The 22,640-nt window shown below is 37.0% G+C and overlaps 1 protein-coding gene and 1 long non-coding RNA gene across 2 annotated transcripts in view; one reads left to right on the top strand and one right to left on the bottom strand.

Annotated features, from left to right (window-relative positions):
• CDYL (chromodomain Y like) overlaps positions 1 to 18,066 on the top strand; it is a 104,292-nt gene extending 86,226 nt beyond the window's left edge. The window contains exons 3-7 of the mRNA XM_053977375.1: positions 7,434 to 7,690; positions 8,272 to 8,444; positions 11,451 to 11,661; positions 15,711 to 15,854; positions 16,879 to 18,066. Coding sequence (XP_053833350.1) covers positions 7,434 to 7,690; positions 8,272 to 8,444; positions 11,451 to 11,661; positions 15,711 to 15,854; positions 16,879 to 17,037 — 944 coding nt within the window. The 3' untranslated portion in view covers positions 17,038 to 18,066. The remainder of the gene's footprint in view (positions 1 to 7,433; positions 7,691 to 8,271; positions 8,445 to 11,450; positions 11,662 to 15,710; positions 15,855 to 16,878) is intronic.
• LOC128807200 (uncharacterized) lies at positions 12,453 to 22,640 on the bottom strand. Its single transcript, XR_008437080.1, has 3 exons — positions 22,057 to 22,640; positions 21,756 to 21,844; positions 12,453 to 12,835 (listed from the first exon to the last, which is right to left on the bottom strand). It is a non-coding gene; the product is annotated as an uncharacterized LOC128807200 (long non-coding RNA).

Here is a 22,640-nt window from a genome sequence, read left to right as displayed (position 1 = left end):
AGCCTATCAATTAGTATTCACATTTGTTTTCAAAAAGATGGTAAATATAAGTGTTCTGCCAATATAGTATTATAGCCATCTATTTAAATTTCATTTGTAATCTGGCTAAGATATTTTAGCATGTTTTAATGCTCTTACAAGCATTATACAATGTGTACTATGGCACACATATATTTGTGTCTCTAGGTGAAACTACTGGGATGTCTTTTGGCAGTATCTGTTCTAGATAAGCCTTACATTAGGACTGATATCCCACAAAAAGAGAGCCATTTTTCACATCACTCAGGGGATTGGATTAAATTGCGGTGAAGTGCTCTCAATATAGAATGTCTTCACCTTAGCAGTTAGTGTGAAATAGCTGGGTATACTTCAAGCTTAAACCTTAGCCTATTTTGCAATAGCTTCCCTCTGTAGATGAGCCCCGAGAGATGTCCTTGCTTAACTCTCAAATTTTAGAGCATTTTGAATGAATGCTGTGGTATCATAACCCGCAGCTCCAAAAATATAGAAGAGTTTTCCCTTATGAAATGTTCCCACTATTAAAATACCTCAAAAAGGAGTCTGTAACCTGGGAAAGGCTTTTCTTATTTGATGTATTCACGGAAAAAAGAAATGAAACTAACTCTTTGCTTCCCAAATCAAATTGTTTTGTGCATACTACTGTGAAATATGGCTGGAATTTCTTGACTGGAGTAATACTGGAGGCACTTAGGAATTTTTATATATTTTTTTTTTCCTTACAGCCATCTAAAATGGTGAGAACAGTCACATGCACTGTTTTTGATTTGTCAGTAGCATCTTGACTATAGATTCAGTGGAAGACAAATCACTCCAAAAACAGGCTAAAAGTGCAGTGGAAGGGAAAAGGAGAATAGTTCTAATTTATCTTGATCCATGATAAAGGAGAAAAAGATTTTACTACCTGAGGAGTGTTTGTTTCTCTATTTTTGGTGAAATAATAAGAATGGAGATGTGTTTGGAAAACTTTTTGGAGTTGTTAGGAGCAGGACATGTTCTTTCTACTGTGAGACTGGAAAGTTTACTTTAAACATTATGCATAAAAATGCACATTTCCTCTTCAAAGACAGTAAAATTTAATCATACTACTTAAAAGATATGTTGCAAATTTATCTATTATTGTTATCCTTGTTGGTTTTGTGAGCGTGGTCTTAGCAAATCTTAGGTCTAGTGTTTTGTTATTCCCATTTTTAAACATACGTAGTTTTTTTTTTATTTCTACTTATACACTATAAAGCAGTCAGGCTAATGGAAATCTATTTAAGTCAAGGGTGAAGAAAAAGCAATTTTCTGTTGTATTGGTTGCCCACTTCCGGTAATAGAATTTTGTTTTGATTAGTTGCATTTTTGGTTGGCATTATGAGTTTATCTTCACATGGATGCTTATGTTCTGAAAAGGAAGGACATCCAAAAGCAAAAATAATTAATAGCCTATAACCTACTAAAGTCCAATATGACTTTATTGGATAATAATAATAGTGCCCTATTCCTAAAAATATTAAAATAATATATAAAGATATTTGATGCTCTGAGTAATCTAAGAGAAATCTAAGAGAAAAATAGTTACACAAGGGGGGGGGGAAAGCTGCTGTAGACAATATTACTGTAAATGTGACATGGCAGCCAAGATTAAAAGCTAGTGTAAGATAGAAAAACTTCAAAAGTTGAGTAGAGAAATATTACTGGGACATGTGTGTTTTTCTCTTTTCATATTGATTTTGTCCACAACAGCAGTGTTCTGTAAGAAATGTAAGTTTAATAGGATTAACACCCATGCAAAATATATGAGGAAAGAGTCGTAATTAAACAGCATGAGAAAAGGACTGCTTAGGAGTTGAAGGTCGACATTGGCAGGCAAGCCTGCCAGCCACTGCATGACTCCTTGCTGCTGAGTTGTAGTTTTCTGTTGCTGATGTTCCACCAAGTTCTATCATAATTTGGGAGTTAATCTGTTCTTAAAACCTATAGTCCTTGTATTGAAATGTGGCATATTTACAAAAACAGCAGAAGAACATCTAATGGTTGCCTGTGTAACTGTTTCCTTGAAACAGAATCAGAAGTGGTTAACTTTATTTAGCAAGGATAATGTAAGAGTTTTGAGGAGGGTATCAGCAGCAGGGCATTGCAGTGATCATCAGCCTATAATTTGAAGGAATATTGTCCTTTTCCCACTCCCTCTCCTCCATGGCATCTTTTGAGATCCCCGTTTTGATGCTGGTGTGTGCACAACTTATTGCTTGTTTCACTGTTGGTTTGTGCTGTTTATCAATGGAACAACATTTTCTGGAAGGAATTAACTGAAGTTGCATCTTTCTTACATAAGTGACTGGCACATTTTGAATGCTCTTTATGAAACACAAAGCAAATCAACATTTTAGGTGAAGTGTACAATAAATTGAGACTTCTTTTTCTTGCAAATATTAATTGTGACATTTTGAAGTAAGTGGAACTTCTGTTTGATTAAAAAATGTAAGTGCTATTAATATGCATACTCAGACAAAAAAATAGGCAAATGCATAGGAGGTTTAGAACCCTCATTTTTAGTTTCTCTAGTCTGTGCTAATATACTGCAATTCTAAGAGCTGTTCTGTGTAATCACTGAAGAAGTGGAAATAATACTGGAAACTCTTCTGTATTATGTTTGCATTGTGGTATCGCTGCCTGGAATTTCTGTCTTCTGTGAAAAATTTGATGTAGTGCAGAGTTAAGACTGGAAAAGCTTAACTGTGTTTACAGTTAGAGATTGCTAATATATATGAACATGTAACAAAACACCTCTGTTTGTAGGCAAAAAATTAAATGTGGGGCAACCTGCACTGGACAACTAATTTTGAACTCTTGTGGATTATATATACAGGGTACAATGAAGAAGTAAAAGTACAGAAAGGACTTAATGAAAAAATGGAACTTACTTCTAGCACCAGATTTTAATTTCTTTTTTTTTCATTGAAAATTCAAGTTGTTTTTACCAATCAGTTTTCCAGATCATACTGTTCCCTGTCTGGTACTTGAGTTATAATCAGTTACAGTTGCAGTTTTATTTCTGCAGTTAACACTTCAAGACATTGCTGCTGGTGGTGTTTGTTCATTTGCTTATTCAAGTGGGATGTTTCTCATTAACCCCTTCATCACTTAGTGTAGAAAAGGATGTAAGTGGTGCCAGGAGGGTACAGGAAAGACATGGGAATTCTGAAAGCTTCTTGTGAACACGTCAGGCTTCTCTGAAAGTACTGAGTGATTTCATGAGTAAACTGAGAGCTGACTTTTCAGTGCAGATGAATGCCAGGCATTGAGGAGGGGACAAAACAGGCTTACATACCAAACTGTGCCTATAGCAAAACATAAAATAGTGACTGGTTCCTGGCTATTTGTTGCTGCTCAGGAAAAGGACATTGGGTTTGTTTTGGATAGTTTTCTGCAGGCATTTGTTTGATGGTAGTTTAAAACAAAACCCATATTGAATATTGTGTCCCATTTTGGGCCCTGTTCCAAGAGTTAATAGAGGAGGAAGAAGCATGGAGAAGAATGGCAGGCTTGGACTGGCTTCTGGAAGAAGAAAAGGAAAATAAGACTGGGGCTAGTCAATCTGGAGAAGGGCTCTGATGAAAGGAATGAAGAAATTTAACATGTATGTTCCAGAACTTGCTGCCAAGAGATACTTTGGAAGACAACCCATAGTGGTTTCAAAAGTAAATTGGACAATCCCGTGGAGAAGAAGAATTTAATTACATGGGGTTTGGTGCAGCCTATGATTCTGGGCATGCACATTTTAGTAATTGCTAAGTTTCTGGTGGCTGGAGTTAAAGAAAATACTCAGACAGTATTGTTCACACCTCTCATGTTTTTGTGCTTGTTCCTTAGGCATCTATGCTAAGCTTTCAGAGACAGCATACTCTGTCAGTCAAACCTTGAATTAAGAGCACCAACACATATGTACCCAAAAAGAAGTGTGCAAAAGAAGCTTGGCTGGGTTTAAACCGTCTCTTTGGATGCATCCCCAGTATTGTTGCAGGGAGGGGAGTATTTGTATTCAAGGTTTGATATGTAAGCTAAACTGAACTTAGTAGCAGTGAGGCATGAATATCTTAGAGAGTTGCTTGGGATTTTAATTTTGGATTGTTGTGAACTGAGCATAACTTGTGTTTTTAACAAAAACACCTTTGTTCTGCCCCTTTCCCAAAACTGTTTTGTCTTGTCTTCCTTTGGATAAGACTAGTTCTTGTTTGTCTTCCTTTGGATAAGACTAGTTCCTTTCTTATCTCTTGCTCATAGCTTTAATTTTTTTCCCTCCAAGGGCAGTTGCATGAAATTGCTGACTGTTATCAGATTTTGGTCAACAGCTGCAGAACAAAGTAGTTGTCTTAACTTCCTTTTGCATCTGTATAGTGAAGCTTTGGCTTTGTCCAGTAGTACTACTGTCTTCAGCTCTGAGATCACACTGTTTACAATTTGCAGGTGGAAAGGTTTTTATATAACTATAAGCTGTTTGTTTACGCTGTAAACAAACAGTTCTTCATTAGTTGACAATACCCAGGGTAAACTGCCTCTTTTTCCCAGTCCTTACTTATTTTTGGAAGCTCATTTTGAAAGGAGAGGTTTATCTTTGTTATGCTATCTCCATTAATGTCTTAAAATGCAGAACTCCTTTTGGTTTGTTACAAAACTCTGTTTTAAAATACTAAAATACAGCTGTAATTATCCTGAAGATAAGTCACCTTAATGTAAAGTTTTCATGTAAGGAAATCTCTGGCAATACATTTAACTCTCAATTGAACTCTTTTTCATCCCTATTTGCTGTACCATGTGCTCAAGACTGAGCAGCAAAACCACCTTTGCCTGTGTACTTACAAAATGAAATACTGCTTTATGTCTCAGAGTTGTCCCTTTGCTTCCAAGGACCAAATGCCAAGAGAAAGCCCCCTGTGCTGTCAGGTATACAGGGTCCCAAAGGTCTGTCGGTAATGACAAACATTAACAAACATATTTTAAACCTTTTGGTTCTGATCTATACTGGCTGGCCAAGTCTCCATGTGCAGAATTACAGTTTCTAAAGCTGACAGATTTTTTTAGTCCAGTCCAAGTATCCTGGAAGTGTGTTTACATGACTGGAAAGAGGAGACTTCTTCCTCTTCCAGAATTGCAGCTGTCCCTTGCTTGTGGTTTGAAACTCCCAACTATTGATAAGTGTAGACAGGGTTTATATAAAAATCAGGTCTCTTTCCAGTTCAATAAGCATGAAAATTGGCCTGTGATGTTTACATCTTGATCTTTCTTGCCAGAAGTTTTGTCTCTCAAAGTATATAATCATTGCCTCTTGCATCTCAAAAGTAATTTTCTGGTATTTGAGTATATCTTTGGAAGAATGAGTCGTGGGAAAATACAGGCTCAAAGTTCTTGCACAAGTTTACTGACTCCTTGTTTTGGCTTAGTCTAGTCTATCCTGCTCTCCCAATTCTCCACTTTTTTCACTATGGCTAGGACAAAAGGACAATTTTGTCTTGTGTTCATAATGAAATATGGGGCAACATTGGTGTTCCTGCAAACTCCCTTTCAGGAGAATTCTTTTAAAGGAACGTAATTGCCATAATATGGTTTCAAAAAAAGTTGAAAGCCTTCCTCATCAAATTCATATTTAGTATACACCAAATTTTTATTTATTCTCCTGAAATGAAATAGAAAGGAATTTTATAAGCCATGGAAAATTTGGGAATAAATGTGAAATTTTTGTGTCAATACAAAATACTAATATTTCATTTTGTTCACCTCTGTCTATGAAACTGATCACAAAATGAATCCAGTTTCTTACTCTTCTTACTCTTACTTTAAACAATTTAAAAATTTTGAGTTGTCTTTAACTTTTTCACAGAAAGTGAGATGGTAAGAGGATTAAATCACTAATACAACAAGAAAGACCTTAAGTAGAGTAGAATCTTATTGTATAGATCCTTAAACAGGCAATTTGCTTAATTAATCATAAGGTATTTATAATAAAATATTTATTTTAAAATATTTGATATAAAAATTTCATTTATATCTAGAGACAGTTTCTGCAATATAAGTAGGAAAATGTATAATGGTCTAATTTTTAATTAAATTTAGTCTCTTTTCATATTGTCTCTCTCATACTTTGTATGAGTCAAGGTAAGCAACACTTGAATACAGTGGAAATATTGAGATAATGGACATTCCAGTTACTTAAGTGAGCCTCTTTAATATCTTCATTGGACCCACAAGTGTTTGAAGTACGTTGCAGTTAAAATTTGAAATAATTTAATTTTAAAATATAACTTCAGAAAGATAGTGAGAAATTACAATATCATTTAATTAATAATTTACTTGTACATGGTGTAGCTCTACTTCTTAAGACATTATATGCATGATGTTCTGAACATCATCTACCTGTTAGTGAGATAAGGGCAGTAGCTTTCCAGAAGATTTTAGTCTCAGAGCTCAATTCTCAGGAAAAATCTTTCAAAACTTTACTATCTTGGACTCTAACACACTTTCCCAATATTTTTAACCCCACTGTTCTATGCACACTCCATTACTTTAGTATGACAAATTTGGGGGAGATTTTGCATGGAGACCTAAACATACAGAAGCATTGTAGATCCAGTATGTTCTCTTATTTTCTCTAATGAATCGTAATTATTTGGTATTATGTTTCTAATGGGCATTACAGAAAAACCTGTCCCTTCTGTGACATGAGGAATGGGCTGTTTACTTGCATGCCTTCAAACTCCCTCTGTGTAAGGGATTGGGAACAAGACCAGCAAACTTAATTGTCTATTTGCCAATTCCAATAGCAAAAAATGTTTAACATGAGAAAGATCTCATTGTCTATGACTCCGTTAAAATATCCATCACTTCATGGGTCTTGTGCTTCTCTCAGAGAAGTATAGTCTGCATTTCTTCATTTCCATTTTTCTTTAAAGACTATTACTTTTTTTATGATCTTGTCAATCAAATTCTTTATTTGGTTTATTCTAAGTGTATTTTTCTTTATGATAACTTCTGATTGAAACAAAAGGCTTTTGCTTTCTCTTAGCAATGTTGATGCTGTTAAATGATTTAAAAATGTTAGAAAGGGAGAAAGCAGACCATTAGCTTACTGACGTGCATTGGTATTAGGAATGTTAAATACACATTTCTCCTCTTCTAAAAATAAGTGTATGACAATTGGTCTGTTTGGCTTACGCTAATTGTATATTTTCTAAACAGTAAAGTTAATTTCTTTAATCCCTTTGTCACTTCAGTTTTGCTCTGTGCACAGTTTCTCTTTCAATAACTTCCAGGACACTGACTTTCATATTTACTATGTGCTCTTTGTATGAATTGCATGTTTTCATGCTAATAGGGATTTTGAGATGGGTGAGCTAATCAAATGTAATTGTACTTGTTTAAACTATTTCCAGGTACACCCACCTTTATGGAAGCATTAGCAGCCAATGGTACAACCAACATCCAGACATCTGTAACAGGAGTGACAGCCAGCAAACGAAGGTTTATTGATGACAGGAGAGATCAACCCTTTGATAAAAGGCTACGTTTCAGCGTGAGACAAACAGAGAGCGCGTACCGGTACAGAGACATTGTTGTCAGGAAACAAGACGGATTCACACACATTTTACTATCAACAAAATCGTCTGAAAATAATTCATTAAATCCAGAGGTCAGAACAATTCTGATTTTGGGAGGGGAATTTGAAATCCTTGCCTCATTTCTGCTTGTTATTCAGGCACAAACACACACAAAACACAGGTTCTGACTTGCAAGATGTTATATGTACAGTTGCCTTTATGTGTAACTCACTTGCATTTGAAAACTCTGTTATCTGACCCTGTTGATGTGTGCTGTCTTTTATAAGATATGCAGTGATTTGCAAAGTGCTACTTGAAAAAAGCTTTAGCCTCAATTAAGGTTCTTTTTTTTTCTGTACTGGTTGCATGTGCCATCTGCTGTCCAAATTACAGAAATGCTGAATGAGTGCTTTAGTTATAGATTACACCTAATAGATCTTTCCTTAATGATTTCATTATCTTTGTCTAATTACAGTTTTGAAATGCAAAGCATCTAATATATTAAATTTTATTTTTTTTGGATAATGAAGAAAGTTAACTTTTCTAATAAGATGGTTGAGTGGATCCTAAGGAAAAATTAAAGATGTTGAAGGGTTTCATGGGGGAGGAAGGGAAGAGAACAACATGCTACTTTTTAATGATGGATTAAAATTATTCTTATGACATTTTTCAGGTAATGAAGGAAGTGCAAAGTGCACTGAACACAGCAGCTGCAGATGACAGTAAACTTGTGCTGTTCAGTGCAGTTGGTAGCATTTTCTGCTGTGGTCTTGATTTTATTTATTTTATACGACGTTTAACGGATGATAGAAAGAAGGAAAGCACTAAGATGGCAGAAGCTATTAGGTATGTATGATTATCTTCAGTCATCTGATGGGTATTATTCATAATATGGCCTGGCTTGTTCTATCTTTATTTCAAAAGCCTCTTATTCAAAAAGATCTCAGACATTCACCTGTTACATTATAGCATGCAGCACTTCTTTATGCTTCCTGTCCTTTTCTATTTGGGCTGTCATTTCATGCATTTTTAATTTTAAATTTTAACTGTGAAAACTGGGAGCATTGTAATACTCCTCCAGTTAAAACCAATATTAAAAGACTTCAGTAGTCATAGGGTTTCCAGAAAACAAATTTAATACACAAAAATTCAAGACATGTATTGAATGAGTAAATTGATATAGTACGTTCAGAGAAGTGGAATGATGGATATTTCAGAGGAGTAGATTAATACTGGTGATCATCATCCCAATGCTAGGTACCAAACCTAACATTTAAACAAATTAATCTGAACTACTACCAAGTAGAAGAAAATATATGGGAGAAATGTATGCATCTTGGAGACATGTTTTAACAATACAAACAAGTACATTTGAGCACTGGTTTTGAGATCCTGGTCTCTTGCATTCTTCCAGAGTATCTATATTCTTTCAGGGCCCTTCTTCTGTTGTTATCAATGGTCATGTTTCTAAAAAAAGGCTATGGACATGTAAAGCCTGTTTCACTGGAGGCACAGTTGGTTCGTAAAGATGATTATAGTTATTTTTATCGAAATTCTTCAGTCATTTCATGTAAAAGTTGCTTATGCAGTGACTTCAGATATGGCCAGAAGCTTTTAGCACTGATCTTCTATCACTATTTTAACTTGGGCCCTTCTAGAAACCTGTTTTTTCACCCAATACTCATTGTTAATAAAATGGGTAAAGGTGACTTAAAAGACTTACGGTCACACACCCTCCCTTTCAAATAAGGTATTTTGCATGTATATTCTTTTTGCATGTATATCCTCTCTGGGATATTCAGACATTATTAAAATTATCTTAAGTCTCTGGATGGGATGTTTGTATGATGACTTGCATGAGATGGTTCCAGATTTGGATTTGGTTTTTTTTTTGCATTTAGCTATTTCAGTTCACTAGAATGAGTTAAGAAGGAGTGTTGATAACCTTTAGTGCTGAATGCAATATAGTAAAATTGTCCTGTTTTGCAGAAATACAAAAATATGTAACACAGATAGGGAGCAAATTTTAAAATTATCTTCGCAATACCATACCATACCATACAGTCACGCCTGTATGTATTCATACACACATGACTGTTTTTTCCTAAGAAGCTCTTGGAGGGCATTACTGTTTGAGAACAGAGAAGCATCCATATTTTGTGGGTACTGGATTGAATTGTCCTTTTTGTTGTCAATGAGGATGAGAATATGCATATATTAGCACCTAATAGCATAGTACCCAGAGTGTTATTACCAACCAAAAGAAGGGAGATGAGATGGGGAAGTTTACCGGTGTGATATGGGATAATAGAGCTCTACTGTTTATGTTCATAGTTTTAAAAAGCAGATTTATTTGTTAAGAAAAGCTCCTCAAGGAAGATCAATAATGCTTTGGCCATCTTCATTTATACCTTATTACTGTCACTTAAAAACACAGGTAAATACCTTATGCTGATGCCATACATGAATGCAGTGAGGACCAAGGAGGGCTGTCCCACAGCTGTGCCGGAGGTGTGGAATGGGTGCAGCCTTATCTGAGAGCTGTAGGACACATGAATGTACTAAAGTGCTGTATCAGCTGATGCTTGTAGAGGGGTGTTAACTCTGCGCCTGCCCAACTACTGTGATGGGTTGGGCTGGGCACAATGGTAGGCTTTTACAGAATCAGAAAACAGTTGCGGTTAGAAGGGACATTTGAAGGTCATCTTGTTCAACCTGCTCAGGGAAGGTCACCTAGAGCAGGTTGGCCAGGACAATTTCCTGGGGTTTTTTTAATCTCATGAGACTGAGAGTCCACAACCTTGTTGGCTGCCTGTTTGGTTACCCTTGCAGTTAAGTGTTTCCTGCTATTGAGAGGGAACCTCCTATGTTTTAGTTTGTGCCCACTGCCTCAATGGGCACCACTGAAAGGAGGCTGGCTCTGTCCTCTTTGCATCCCCTTTCAGGTATTTTTACACTTTGATGACAACCCCTGAGCCTTCTCTTCTCCAGGCTGAACAGGCCCAGCTCACTGAGTCCCTGAGTCACCTTGATCTCCTTTTGCTAGACCATCTGCAGTTTCCCCTTCACTGAGAAGTTCATAATGACACTAGCACTGAGCAGAGGGGCATGATCAACTCCCACAAACTCCAGACAACATTTCTCCTAAAGCAGTGCAGGATAGATAGCACTGGCACACTGCTGGGTCAAGTTCAACTTGGTATCCACTGGGAACCCTAGCTGAATTTCTCCCAAGCTGCTTTCCAGGTTGTCTTCCAGCATAGTTTGATGCCTGGGGCTATTCCTCCACAGGCACAATGCTTTGCACTTCCCTTCTGGAACTTTAGGAGGTTTCTGTCAGCTCATTTCTCCAGCCTGTTGAGGTCCCTCTGGATGGTAGCAGAATCCTCTGGTGTATCAGCCTGGTTTTGTATCCTGAGCAGACTTGCTCAGGATAAGCTCTTCCCCATCAACCAAATCATCAGCGAAGCTGTTGAACAGTGCTGGACCCATCACTGACCCCATGGGGTGCAACACTTAAATCCCTGGCCTGTGCCATAAGTCACCACCCTCTGGGCCAGCCATTCTGACATTTTTCAGTCCACCTCAATGTCTGCTCATCCAGCTCATACATCAACAGCGTGACTATGAAACTCTTATGAGAGACAGTGCTGAAATCCTCACTCTGAACTCTGTAGACAATATCCACCTCTCTCCACTCATCCACCAAATAACCACCTCATTGTGGAAGGTTATCAGGTTGGGTTTGAAAGTGATGTTACCGTGAAGATGAATTATTACGGAGTTTTCAAGGGCTGGTATATTTTACACTCTCAATATATGTAGTGAGTGCATGTTTCTGTTTCTCTTCAGGAATTTTGTGAATACTTTTATTCAGTTTAAGAAGCCTATCATTGTAGCAGTAAATGGCCCAGCCATTGGACTTGGAGCATCTATATTGCCTCTGTGTGACGTGGTTTGGGCCAACGAGAAGGCCTGGTTTCAGACACCATACACTACTTTTGGACAAAGTCCAGATGGATGTTCATCCCTTACATTCCCTCGGATAATGGGCCTGGCTTCTGTAAGTAGCTTGCAGGGTAGGGGCTGGCAGCTTCACAATTCAGTTGGGATGATTTATCCAGTGTGATTTCAAGACTTTCTGCCTTCCTGTGTTGTCTTTTTCTTAATTTTTTACTTTCTCTCATGAAAACCTTTCATGAGAAGCCACCCTTTATAGCTTTTCTGCTCCAGGCTCTTACAATTTATTCTTCACCTGCATGCACAAAACAGAAAGCAGGCACGGGATTTAATCCCACCTTTGGCCCTGATGGTGTCAGAAGGGTCATGTCCTGTGTACCAAGACACACTTCCCCTGCTGCTGCCTTGTGGGGACCAGCCATGGGTGTCTTGCATTCAGCACAGCACCAGTGTGGCACTCAGTGTCACTGCACAGCAGAGCACTATGACACCAGCCAGGAGCAGTCTTATGCCACTATTCAAAATAACTATTTCAGCTTCCATGTACTCCTAACAAAAAACTATTTAAGAATCTCCTACCTATGTTATTTTCATGTTGCTTAGTGTTTTTTCATGCTGTGTTGTTTGAAAACCTAGACCTACATCCTATTCCAATTTGGACAGTATGAAACAAGTGCTTGTGGCTACACCTGTTTTCCAGAATTGCTGTTCTTTATAAAAGCCTTTTTTCTCCCTGTAGGTATTTATTTATTTTAAAAATATATATTACAACACCAGTTCTAAAAGATCTAATAGCTAATTGTGTCATATTTGGATTTAGTTATTAGAAGAGAACAGAAAAGGTAACTGAAATAGATTAACAGTTATAAGAGTATCTTTAATATCTTAGCATGTTTCAAGTACTGATTGTTCCTTTCCCTTTTTATTTGGCCATCCATCCATTCATCCATCCATTCCATCCATCCTCTTCCTTTAAAGACTTGTGGTTGTTACTTTCCATTTCTTTATAAGTTGTACAAAAAACACAAGCTCTTCCCTGTGTGTTTGTGAATGCTCTCATTCTTAAATATAAAGATTTAAATTGAAAGCTTCCAATGGTAACAATTCCAAAATGATTGGTGCAAAAAGGGGGAAAAGATCCACTGTTTTTGTACTATCCTTGACTCTCTGCAGCAAAGCAGTGTCTCTCTGGAGCAAAGCTGAACTTTACTCAGCACATTTCATGAAATATGTTCAGAATCCATACTGAAGACTTTGATAAAGAAGCATGTTGTTGTCTGTAAGAGAGAGAGAGAGAAGTCAGCAGGAAGATGTTATGAGTGAAATGCAAAGTATCCAGGGGAAAAAAATATACAAAGCAAAGAATTAAGGCCTCTGTATGCATCATAACATTTTCTACAAATATATCAATTCAGCAGGAGCAGTGCCACCCCTAACTCTTGTAAGTTAGTCTTAAAATGCAATGTTCTTAGCTGCAGCTGTGTAAAAATGTTCAATTGCAAGATTCCTGGAAATATCTTCCATGTGGGGTCAGTCACCTTCTGTGGGTCAGCAGGTCTGTTATGGATGGGGATTTTTTTTCCCAAACATTTTCAACCGTGAGTTTGTTCCAGGAAATTTGAGGCCCAAACCTTAGGATTCAAAACTGATACCATCTTGGAATTATCAAGAATTTTAGAAGTGTCCCTAGACTTGGCTTTTGAGTTTTGAAAGTAATCTGTACTAGACAGGAAGATGATGTCTGTATGGGGAGATGTTGTTATCTGTCTGCCATGGAGCTCCTGCTCTGGTTTTCAGGTCCTAGATATGAAGCCCAGGATCTGTGTGATCACACATTACACACTGGGTGTCCCTGCAAGTCCCCAGCACGCTTGGCAGGATGTTTTCGCTTTTCCGTCAGTCATAAGGAAAACATGGTTCCATAGTGCCTGGAGTCCCATCACAGCCAGGATCTGGGGTGGTTCAGAGGCTAGCTAGCTGCCTCCTTATCATGGTGCAAGAGAGCTGAGGTGCTCCATGGCCCCTGGTGCCTGTGGCTTTGCACAAAAGAACCCTGGTGAGCATCAAAGCCCTCGCTGGAAGAGAGTCCAGAGGACCAAGTGAAGTTCCTCTGTGGAACGAGACATTTTCTATCGGAGTAGAAAATGAAGGTTGCTAATAAGAATCTTAGTGAAATATTTTTGTCACACTCATTTCTATTGCTGTAGTATATTTCTTGGAAAGTAACCACCAAGTGAATGAATTTTTACAGCAGGTACAAAGCATGATTATGATTAAAGCTTGTTTAGCAGTTGGTCTCCAGCAGATGTTGTGTATAGATCAAAAGTGAAGATGCCAGAGCAAGACATTTCCCTTCAAAACCTGTCAAGTGAGAACATCAATGGGAATGCTCATTTTTTGTGAGATTTTATGCTAATAATGTGTTACAGCTGGCAGAAATAAGATAACTGCACCATTCTCACTTACAATATTTAATGTTCAGGAGAACTCAGAAGTTGCAACTAAGTTTTAGGGTGAAAAAAAGGCTAGCATTCATTTTTATCCTTGCAAAGATACATGTCAAGAATATGTAGACCTGACCACCTGGCTTAAATGCTTGCCTGTCCTAACTATTAGTTAGATTGACTTCACATTTTGATCTTTCATAGAAATATTAAGTGTTTTTTAAATTATTTTGGAAGACTAATTTTCCCCCAACTGTGTAGGAAAAATGATTCCGTTTTTAGACAACCATGTATACATCTCTGGTTTTTATCTAGTATTTCAGCTTATTATTATTCACATACATTGTGGAAAATGAGAAGGAATGGTTAATGAACCTTGTATATTTGATACTGTGTTCTCAGAAGGTAGAACTATAGGGTATAGAACTTAATCATAGTGCAAGAGATTTGGGTTTTTATCAGTTAATATATGTGAATCACAGCTTTCCATAGTAACTGTGAGAGATGTGTTGATGGTAAAATCAAAGTAAAATATGCTAGGAAAGTGGCTGGGTTTTTTCCTTGCATTCCTAATGGACTGGCAGTCAGGAAGTAAACTGCCAGTAGAATCCAGACTTTGTATTTCATTACAAAGGAACAAATAGGAGATTGCAGAGTTTCCAAATTACTTCATGTGTAAAATGCAATACCAGGAACATGGTAGCACAGCAAATAAATAATTATTTATTAAGGTAGTAATTATTTAAATTCTTAACTGAAAGTTGCTGAAATAATTATGAAAATTTCCAGTATTGGACATTAAAAACTTCATTTTCCCCTCAGGAATGTTACACCTGTCAGGTTTGTGTTTTAGAACAGCCTTATTTCCTATATTTCAAGAATCCAGTAATGGGTTTGTCATATTTTTCAGTGGAAATAAGTCATTATGAAATAATAACACTGATTTTTTTTTTTTTAATTTCCACTGCCTGTTTCCCTGTAAATGTCACTGCAAACTGCATAAAAAGCTTCACTATAGCTAGAATTAAAGTGGCTGTAGGACAAAACTTTAATGGGGAAATTGGTAAATAGTAAAGTGCATGATAATTACAAATCAAAAAATCTACAGAACTAGAGAGAGCATCTTGTTGCATAGAAGATAATACTTGATTCTGTACCTTAAACCATGTGCAAGATCTTTTAAATACTGGGGGTTTTTAATAAGACTGCTATATCAGATTCTGAGAGGATTTATCAGTTCAGTATTGGACTCTTGAAGAAAATGCGAATGTTCATTTTCTATTAATTTGGTCAGAAATTGGAATACATCATTATAATGGGCAAGCTGATGTATTCTTTGCTGATTTACAGGTTTGCCAGGCATTATAACCTATTCCCACATACACCAATAACCAAGTCAGCAATACTGCAAGAAAGCCAGAGCTAACAAACATTCACAGTCAGGAGATGACAGAAGACATTTTCACATTTAACCATTAATCATAGACATCCACATTTCAATAACTACTGACCTAGTACTGGTCAACAATACGGACCAGCCAGCTGTAGGCCAATGTTTTTCTTTTTTTAATTAAAACTTGGAAGAGCTGTAATGAAACTATTTCAAACAGTGCAGGCATTTTTCTTTCTTATTTGTTTTGAACATTTTTCCTTTGATGAGTTTTGTCTCATTACATTTCATACCAGAAGTAACTTTTTATCCCTTCAGGCCAACGAAATGTTGTTCAGTGGAAGGAAGTTGACGGCGCAGGAAGCTTGTGCCAAAGGACTCGTCTCCCAAGTGTTTTGGCCAGGAACGTTCACACAGGAAGTAATGGTTCGAATTAAAGAACTTGTCACATGTAATTCAGTTGTAAGTTTCCTTTATCTTCTTGTATTTTTATGATTAGATGAATAAGAATTAATCTAAATAGTACTAGACTACATCTTTTTGTCCTGAAAAAAGTCTTTTCATGAAACAAGCACTGCATTATAGTACAGCAATATTTTTTGACAGATTTTTATGTATCTTTCTGGTTTGGGGTTTTTTAGGATTCTTTTTTAAGTTTCTATCTGATTGTTCTTAACTACAGTGTACTGTGACATTTGGTAAGGAACATAAACCAGCACTGGATTTTTATAATATAATCTGGTATTAGCATAGTTGCTGAAGTCCAACTTAGTCTAATAAACAGTATAAACAGTTGCCCTAACATCTGCACAGAAATCTTGAGTTAGCTTGAGTTCTAATTTAAATTACCAAGGAAATAAATACAGTCTTTGACATTATGCTGGACTTTGTTTTATGAATAACACATAGTGGTTGTGTGTGCTACTGGCAGTTGTACAAGATAGCATCAAGTAGTGGTAATTTTAACTTTCTTACAAGGAAAGGTGCAGTACAAATTAACTGTTCTGTACATTAGAAATTTTGGATTTTAAAAGCAAATTATTCATTTTCTAAACAGAAAAAACAAATGAGATTTTTTTCAATGCATTTTAAGAGCTTAAGAAATCAAGATCTGGCCAGTTATTAGAGCAGTTTGGGGAAAGTGTGTCATGATTAGCCTTCACTACTATGGACTTGTACTTCCCTGTAGTTACAGAACCATATATATATATGTTTTCATAGTTATTTTATGATTTTCATTATTTTCACACTTCTATGCACTTTTAAATTGTGCTGGTGTAAGGTAAAGGAAATTTTGTGGGATGCCACAAGGAAGATGACTATGAGAAACATTTCTTACAGTCACAGTAATGAATTGATAAGCTTAAGTTGATAATCAGCTCCAGCATTTGTCTATATAAACCTGTTATATGCCCATAGAAGTACATGGGGTGCTCAGTTCTCAGGCAATACTAACCTAACGCCCCCTTTTTTAATTTTGGCCCAGGTACTTGAAGAATCCAAAGCTTTAGTACGTAACATCATGAAGGTGGACTTGGAACAAGCAAATGAAAAGGAATGTGAAGTTTTGAAGAAAATCTGGGGCTCAGCACAAGGGATGGACTCAATGTTAAAATATCTGCAGAACAGAATTGATGAATTCTGATGAGATGCCCATGACACTGGAATTGTATTTCTTGGACATCAGGGCAAGCAAAATATGCCCATTTAAAAAACCCTTATCTAAACTAACCCCTTGCTCAGCTTGGGAACAGGAGTGGACACACACCCCCCTCCCCTTTTATTGTCAAGGGGTTTAAAAGTACTGTATCTCTTAAATTTGAACAAAACTCCTTTCTCCCTGATTGTTACATGCAGATGTATACACACACAAGTGTATGTGTGTGCATATATCTATATGTGTCTTTTATATATATATATCTATATATTTATATAGATATAGATATAAATGTAATATGTGTGAGAGTGTGTATGTAGACACACACAAAGTAAAAAATGATAGAGTGCACTACCAAACATCTCTTTAAAAGCTCTAGTTTTTGTTATCTTTGGCTAGTACTGTATCAAATAGAGAATGAATTAAAAAGTGAATGGTGTTGCATTATTTTCTGTGTGGCAGGGAAGTCTGGAGTAATGCTTTTCTTTTTCATGAGAATACAGAATTGAAACGGGTATTAGCCAGCCCTTGCTTTCTCTGCCCAGTGAGTCAGCTTAGAGAAAAGGCATTGTCTCAGAAGAAGGTTGAAATACCTCAAGTAATGAAACATTCTAAAACGTTGGGGTAACTAAACCCTATTATGCTTAAATCACACATATCCCCAAAAAGAGAGTGTGCTCAGGATTAATGCTAAGGAAACACTCTGTTATTTTTGGGGGGAGGTATAGGGGGGTGGGAGGAGGGGGCCGGAGTATGTCTGATTCTTAGCCAGACAGCATGAAGAAACCACTGTCTCTTAGGGAAAGGGAAGAGGGAGAGCCAGAGGGAAATGGAAGGGGGAAGGAAGAAAAAAAAACCAACACAAAAAAAGCTTGTTTTGCAGTATTAGTGAATCACTGAATATCTTATATATGAATATCCTAAGTTATAAGTTAGTTTTAGTGGCTTTTTAAAAAGCCTCTCTGGGTTGGTTTTGTTTTTTTGTTTTTTTTGTTGTTTTTTTTTTTTTGTTTTTGTTTTTGTTTTTTTTTTTTTTTTTGGTTGTTGTTTGGGGGTTTTTTGTTTGTTTATTTGTTTGGGTTTTTTTTTTAAATAACTACATAAGTGCTCCTGTTGCTGGGTGAAAATACTACTTTATATACAGTTTGGATTTTGTTTTTGGTTCTTTTTTCCTATTTGCTGGTTTAATTGATGTATTACACCAAAAATGAATTTTATGTTCATAAATTTTAGGTTCACTTAGAATATATTATTTAATAAGTTAAAATTCTTTTGGCACACTATTAAGTAAAAAAAAAAACTCTTAAAAAAAACTACCTTATATTAGATGTTTAATGTTCTTTGTCTATGCTTTTTTATTATTTGAAATCTACACTATATGCAGTATGGTGTAAAAGAGTGCCCTGTGTAAATAGACCTATTTTGCATTCCTTTCAGGAGTGGTTATTGATTCCTGACTGCAGATATCTATTATTACTTGGGTATCTGTGCTTGCAATCTTATTGAATGTATTATGAAGAATGAAAATTAAATCAAACCTTATTTTTGTACAGTTTTGAACTTTTTACTTGGAACTGACCCACCTCCCCTTCCCAGTGGAGAGCTGTACAGTGTGTAAATCTGCCTTTACCTTGGATTGGTACAGTATTTTTGCATCTGTGGGACCTACTTCTTTGTTCTAGTAGTTTGAACTATATATAAACTGTACAATCTGTAAAGTTTTTATAGAATAAATATTCAGCTGTGAAAACTGGTTAAATAAAACTAATATTTCTTAACACATTTTAAATGTGGTTCTCTCACAGAGTTGTCTTTTTCAAAGACACTTCCATTCTAATTTTGAAGTTGCTGAAACAAATCAGTTGCTGAAACAAATCTTGTAACTTAGAGGCTTTAATGTTTGTTTTATTTTATTTAAAAAGCTCTTCAATTCCTTCAAATTAGAACTGAAACATTAATTCATTGATGTAAATTTTATAGACTTTTTCTCTTACAGGAGGTAGATGGGGAAAGAAGACATAGGGAGTCATTCTACTTTTATTTTGTTAGAGTTCAGACTAATGTTCAGTAAATGTTTTTTTGCAATCTCTTAAAAAAAGACTGTTTTCCTTACAATAGTGGGGGTTAAGTTAGAATTTCTTGGTTGAATTTGATTTTAGTGAAAAGGAGAAGAAAAGATACCTTTACCTACGAGTTCCATAATGTCAAAGCTTTTGGAGTTCAACTCCAATTTGTATGAAGATTGCTTTTTTCTAAGACCTTAGTGTCATAGAAATAGATATACAGATACATATAGATATGAATATATATAATATATATATTCATATCTATATGTATCAGCTGGGGGATTATTTATGCCTTCTTTAAGCATAAAAAACTGTTACAGTAAAGACATTTAGAATTAAATCAGTTGAAGGTACAGGCAATTCACCTGAAAAAATAATTCTACTTAATTCATTTTTTTGCCTTGCTATCAGTCAGGCTTTTATGCTGCCTACAGTTTGCATGATAAAATGGGAATAATTTATTTACTCTTTTAAATTGCTCTCTGACTGGAAAAAGTCATTCAGGCCACTTCATATGCACTGTTAGTAACTAACTTGATACTATTAACAAATTATGTTCTCGTGCATAAATAGTACACACCTTTTGTCCATACACTGGACTACGGGAATAATGTTTCGTCAGGAAAATACTGTCCCATTCTTTTCAGTATGGGTCAATAAGTATCTTTTGATGTGTGGGAAGGTTACAGTCAAGTCAATTCAGTCTCTGCAAAGCCATAATAGAACAAAGACAGGAACATTATAGACCTCTAATAACAAGCAAGAAAACCTGAGAGATCATAAAAACTGACTTAAGACATTTTTTAATGTGAGTTTTCAAGGCTTTTATTCACAGAAGAGACAGGTCTTTGTCAATTCTGATTCATTGGTGATGCTTGTACTGTTTTACATAGATTTGCAGCACTGTGTAGATTACCTAACCTGAAGCATCAGATTTAGGCTTTGGTGACTGAATCCAGCCATAATCACAGATGTTCTCCCAGGCATGTGCAAACTCTGCAGCCAGCATTTCTTCTAAAACTCCAGATTTGGGGTCACAGCCTCCCAGATGTAGTGGTATTTAAAAATCAATCTTCTGTGTTAATTCTAGTGTGAATTTGGAGGCTTTTGGAGCAGCACAAATTGTTAAATTTGTAATTATGTAATGCAAGAACTTAGAAACAGTATCTTTCTAAATGACTGCCAAAAAAAAAAAAAGTTTTCTTGTTTTTCTCCTTCAGGCATGAAGGCAAATCTGTTTGGGTGCCAGTGTCTAGTCAATGGCTAGCAGAATTAGGAATAATGGTATTGGAATATAAAATTAAGCTAGTTTTATAGCCTTGCTCATTCCTGACCCCTGCATCTGCTGTTAAGTCCATCCATTACCCTGATTGTAATCACTACTACACGATTTGCTTAATTAGTTATGAAACATAGAGACAATCTGTGAGGCAACTGGCTGTGTTGGTGCTGAAAATTAAAAGTAGCACAGGAGCCTTGATACTGCAGTGTAGGAGTTTGAGTTCTCTTTCTGAAATAAGCAACAGCCCAGGCACTACCCAAAACAGCAAACTGACCAGCATTGGCCACTGGACTGCACTAACCAGTTTCCCACAGAAGTTCTATCACATTCAAATTTATTTTTGGAAGTAAATAAGAGAACTTTTCTCCTGATGAGCAAATAGTAGCAGAGACCCAGGCGCTGAAGGTACTTGGAGCTGTTTGAAGGCCAATTGTGTGCACTTAATCCCACCTTCTGCTGATGCATTACTTTGAGAAAAATCAGAGCAAGGTCTTAACTCTGGGTAAGCTAACCTTCCACATTTTGGGGTAATCTGCAGATCTAAACCTGCCTGGAGATTTTTTTCCATGTTCATGCTCCCTATTTGCACGGATCTGGGATTTGAAACTGTTCCTCTGAGTAAGTCCTCTACTGGATTGACAACATTGCTAAGAGATACTTCCCTGTAATTCAGAAGCTGCACCATTATTATTGTGGAAAAAATGTTCAGGGATTCATTTCCTAAAGTCAGGGGTACTTGGAAAGAATAGGAAAAAAACCCCACATAATACTGAGCTATAAATTGCTTAACTTTACCCAAACAGTGGATAAAATAGGACTTCAACCAGTTAGGGAATGAAGTAGCAAACAAAACATTTCTGGCCAAATGGACAGGTAAAACTTACTTCAATAAATTGAGCCAATGCTCCACCTAGGTTTGCTGCTGGAAGTTAAGGCACTTTCACATTCGTCTGGGACATGACAAGTGTGCTTCTGAGAGTATGAGGAGAGTAGGAGGGAGGAAATGCCTCAACTCAATTACGGCTTGCCACATGATTTTCCACCCTAAGGAACTGCCACTAGCTGTCAACACAGACTTTTACAGAGCTTGCAGCTGAGTCGGAGTTGGCAACCTTCAGTCATGCAGCGCAGGAGTTTGCCTTTCCAAGGAAAAAAGTATCTAGAAGGAGAGTGCCTGTATAGTACAAGATTACCATGGTCCTGCCTTGTACTGCCCCTCAGATATTTCTAGAAAATACTTCACTCACAGCCCTCTGCATTTTCTTTCCTTACTCAGGGGGATATGACTGAAGTCATGCATCAAGTCATGCATTCCTAACAAACAAACCCTAAATATAATTATCTCTTGAGGTACTCACAGAATGAAAAGTGGTTTGATGGGTGAAGATACTGAAGTGTGATGCAAAATGAGAAGATGGTGATAAAATTCTGGTCCTCCTCATCCCTCCTGCACAGGGAAAAATAAAGCAAATAAGCAGAATTAGAAACCACCAAAAAAACAGCATGTAGGAAGTAAAAGGAGCTACAGAAAGAGGAATGGCAGCTAATCTCCCTGAAGTCCTCATTCTTACTGTGCTCAATTCTGGAAGAGCTGCAGTCGACAGGAGCACCAGGTGGATGTATACCTGTCCCACACAGTCTGGAGGACATTATCAGTACCTGTGTCTAAACTCAGATTTTGAGTCCCAGGCTCTGGTCCTCATCGGAGACTTCAACCACCCTGACATCTCCTGGAAGGACAACGCAGAGAAGGGAAGGCTCAGGCAGGATCTCATCAATGTAGATAAACATCCAGCGGGCAGGATGCAAAGAGGATGGAGCCAGGCTCTTTCCAGTGGTGCCTGGTGGCAGCACTGGAGCAGTGGGCACACACTGAAGCACAGGAGGCTCCCTCTGAAAAGCAGGGAACACTTTCTTTACGTCAAGCTGGTTTGAGCACTGGCATAGGTTGCCTGGAGAGGCTGTGGAGTCTCCAGTGTTGGAGGTACTCAAACTTCTGAGCACAGTCCTGGATACGCAGCTCATGGTGGTCCAGCTTGATCAAGGGTGGGTGGGACCAGATGATGGCCAGAGGTTCCTTTCAGCTTCTGCCATGCTGCAAGGAGAAACAAACGCCAACTTGCATTCATTTTCCAACTCTCCAGTCATGATCACAAACATCCTCTCTGGCTTGGACTGCAGAGTCCTCAAGCTCTTGATCACTGCAGGCTTTAGTCTTTGAGAACCCAACTTCTGCTGGATGA

This window comes from Vidua macroura, chromosome 1, assembly GCF_024509145.1.
Source record: "Vidua macroura isolate BioBank_ID:100142 chromosome 1, ASM2450914v1, whole genome shotgun sequence".
Lineage (NCBI taxonomy): Eukaryota > Metazoa > Chordata > Aves > Passeriformes > Viduidae > Vidua > Vidua macroura.
The sequence above is the reverse complement of the archived record's forward strand: the minus strand, read 5'-3'. Positions and strand labels throughout refer to the sequence as shown.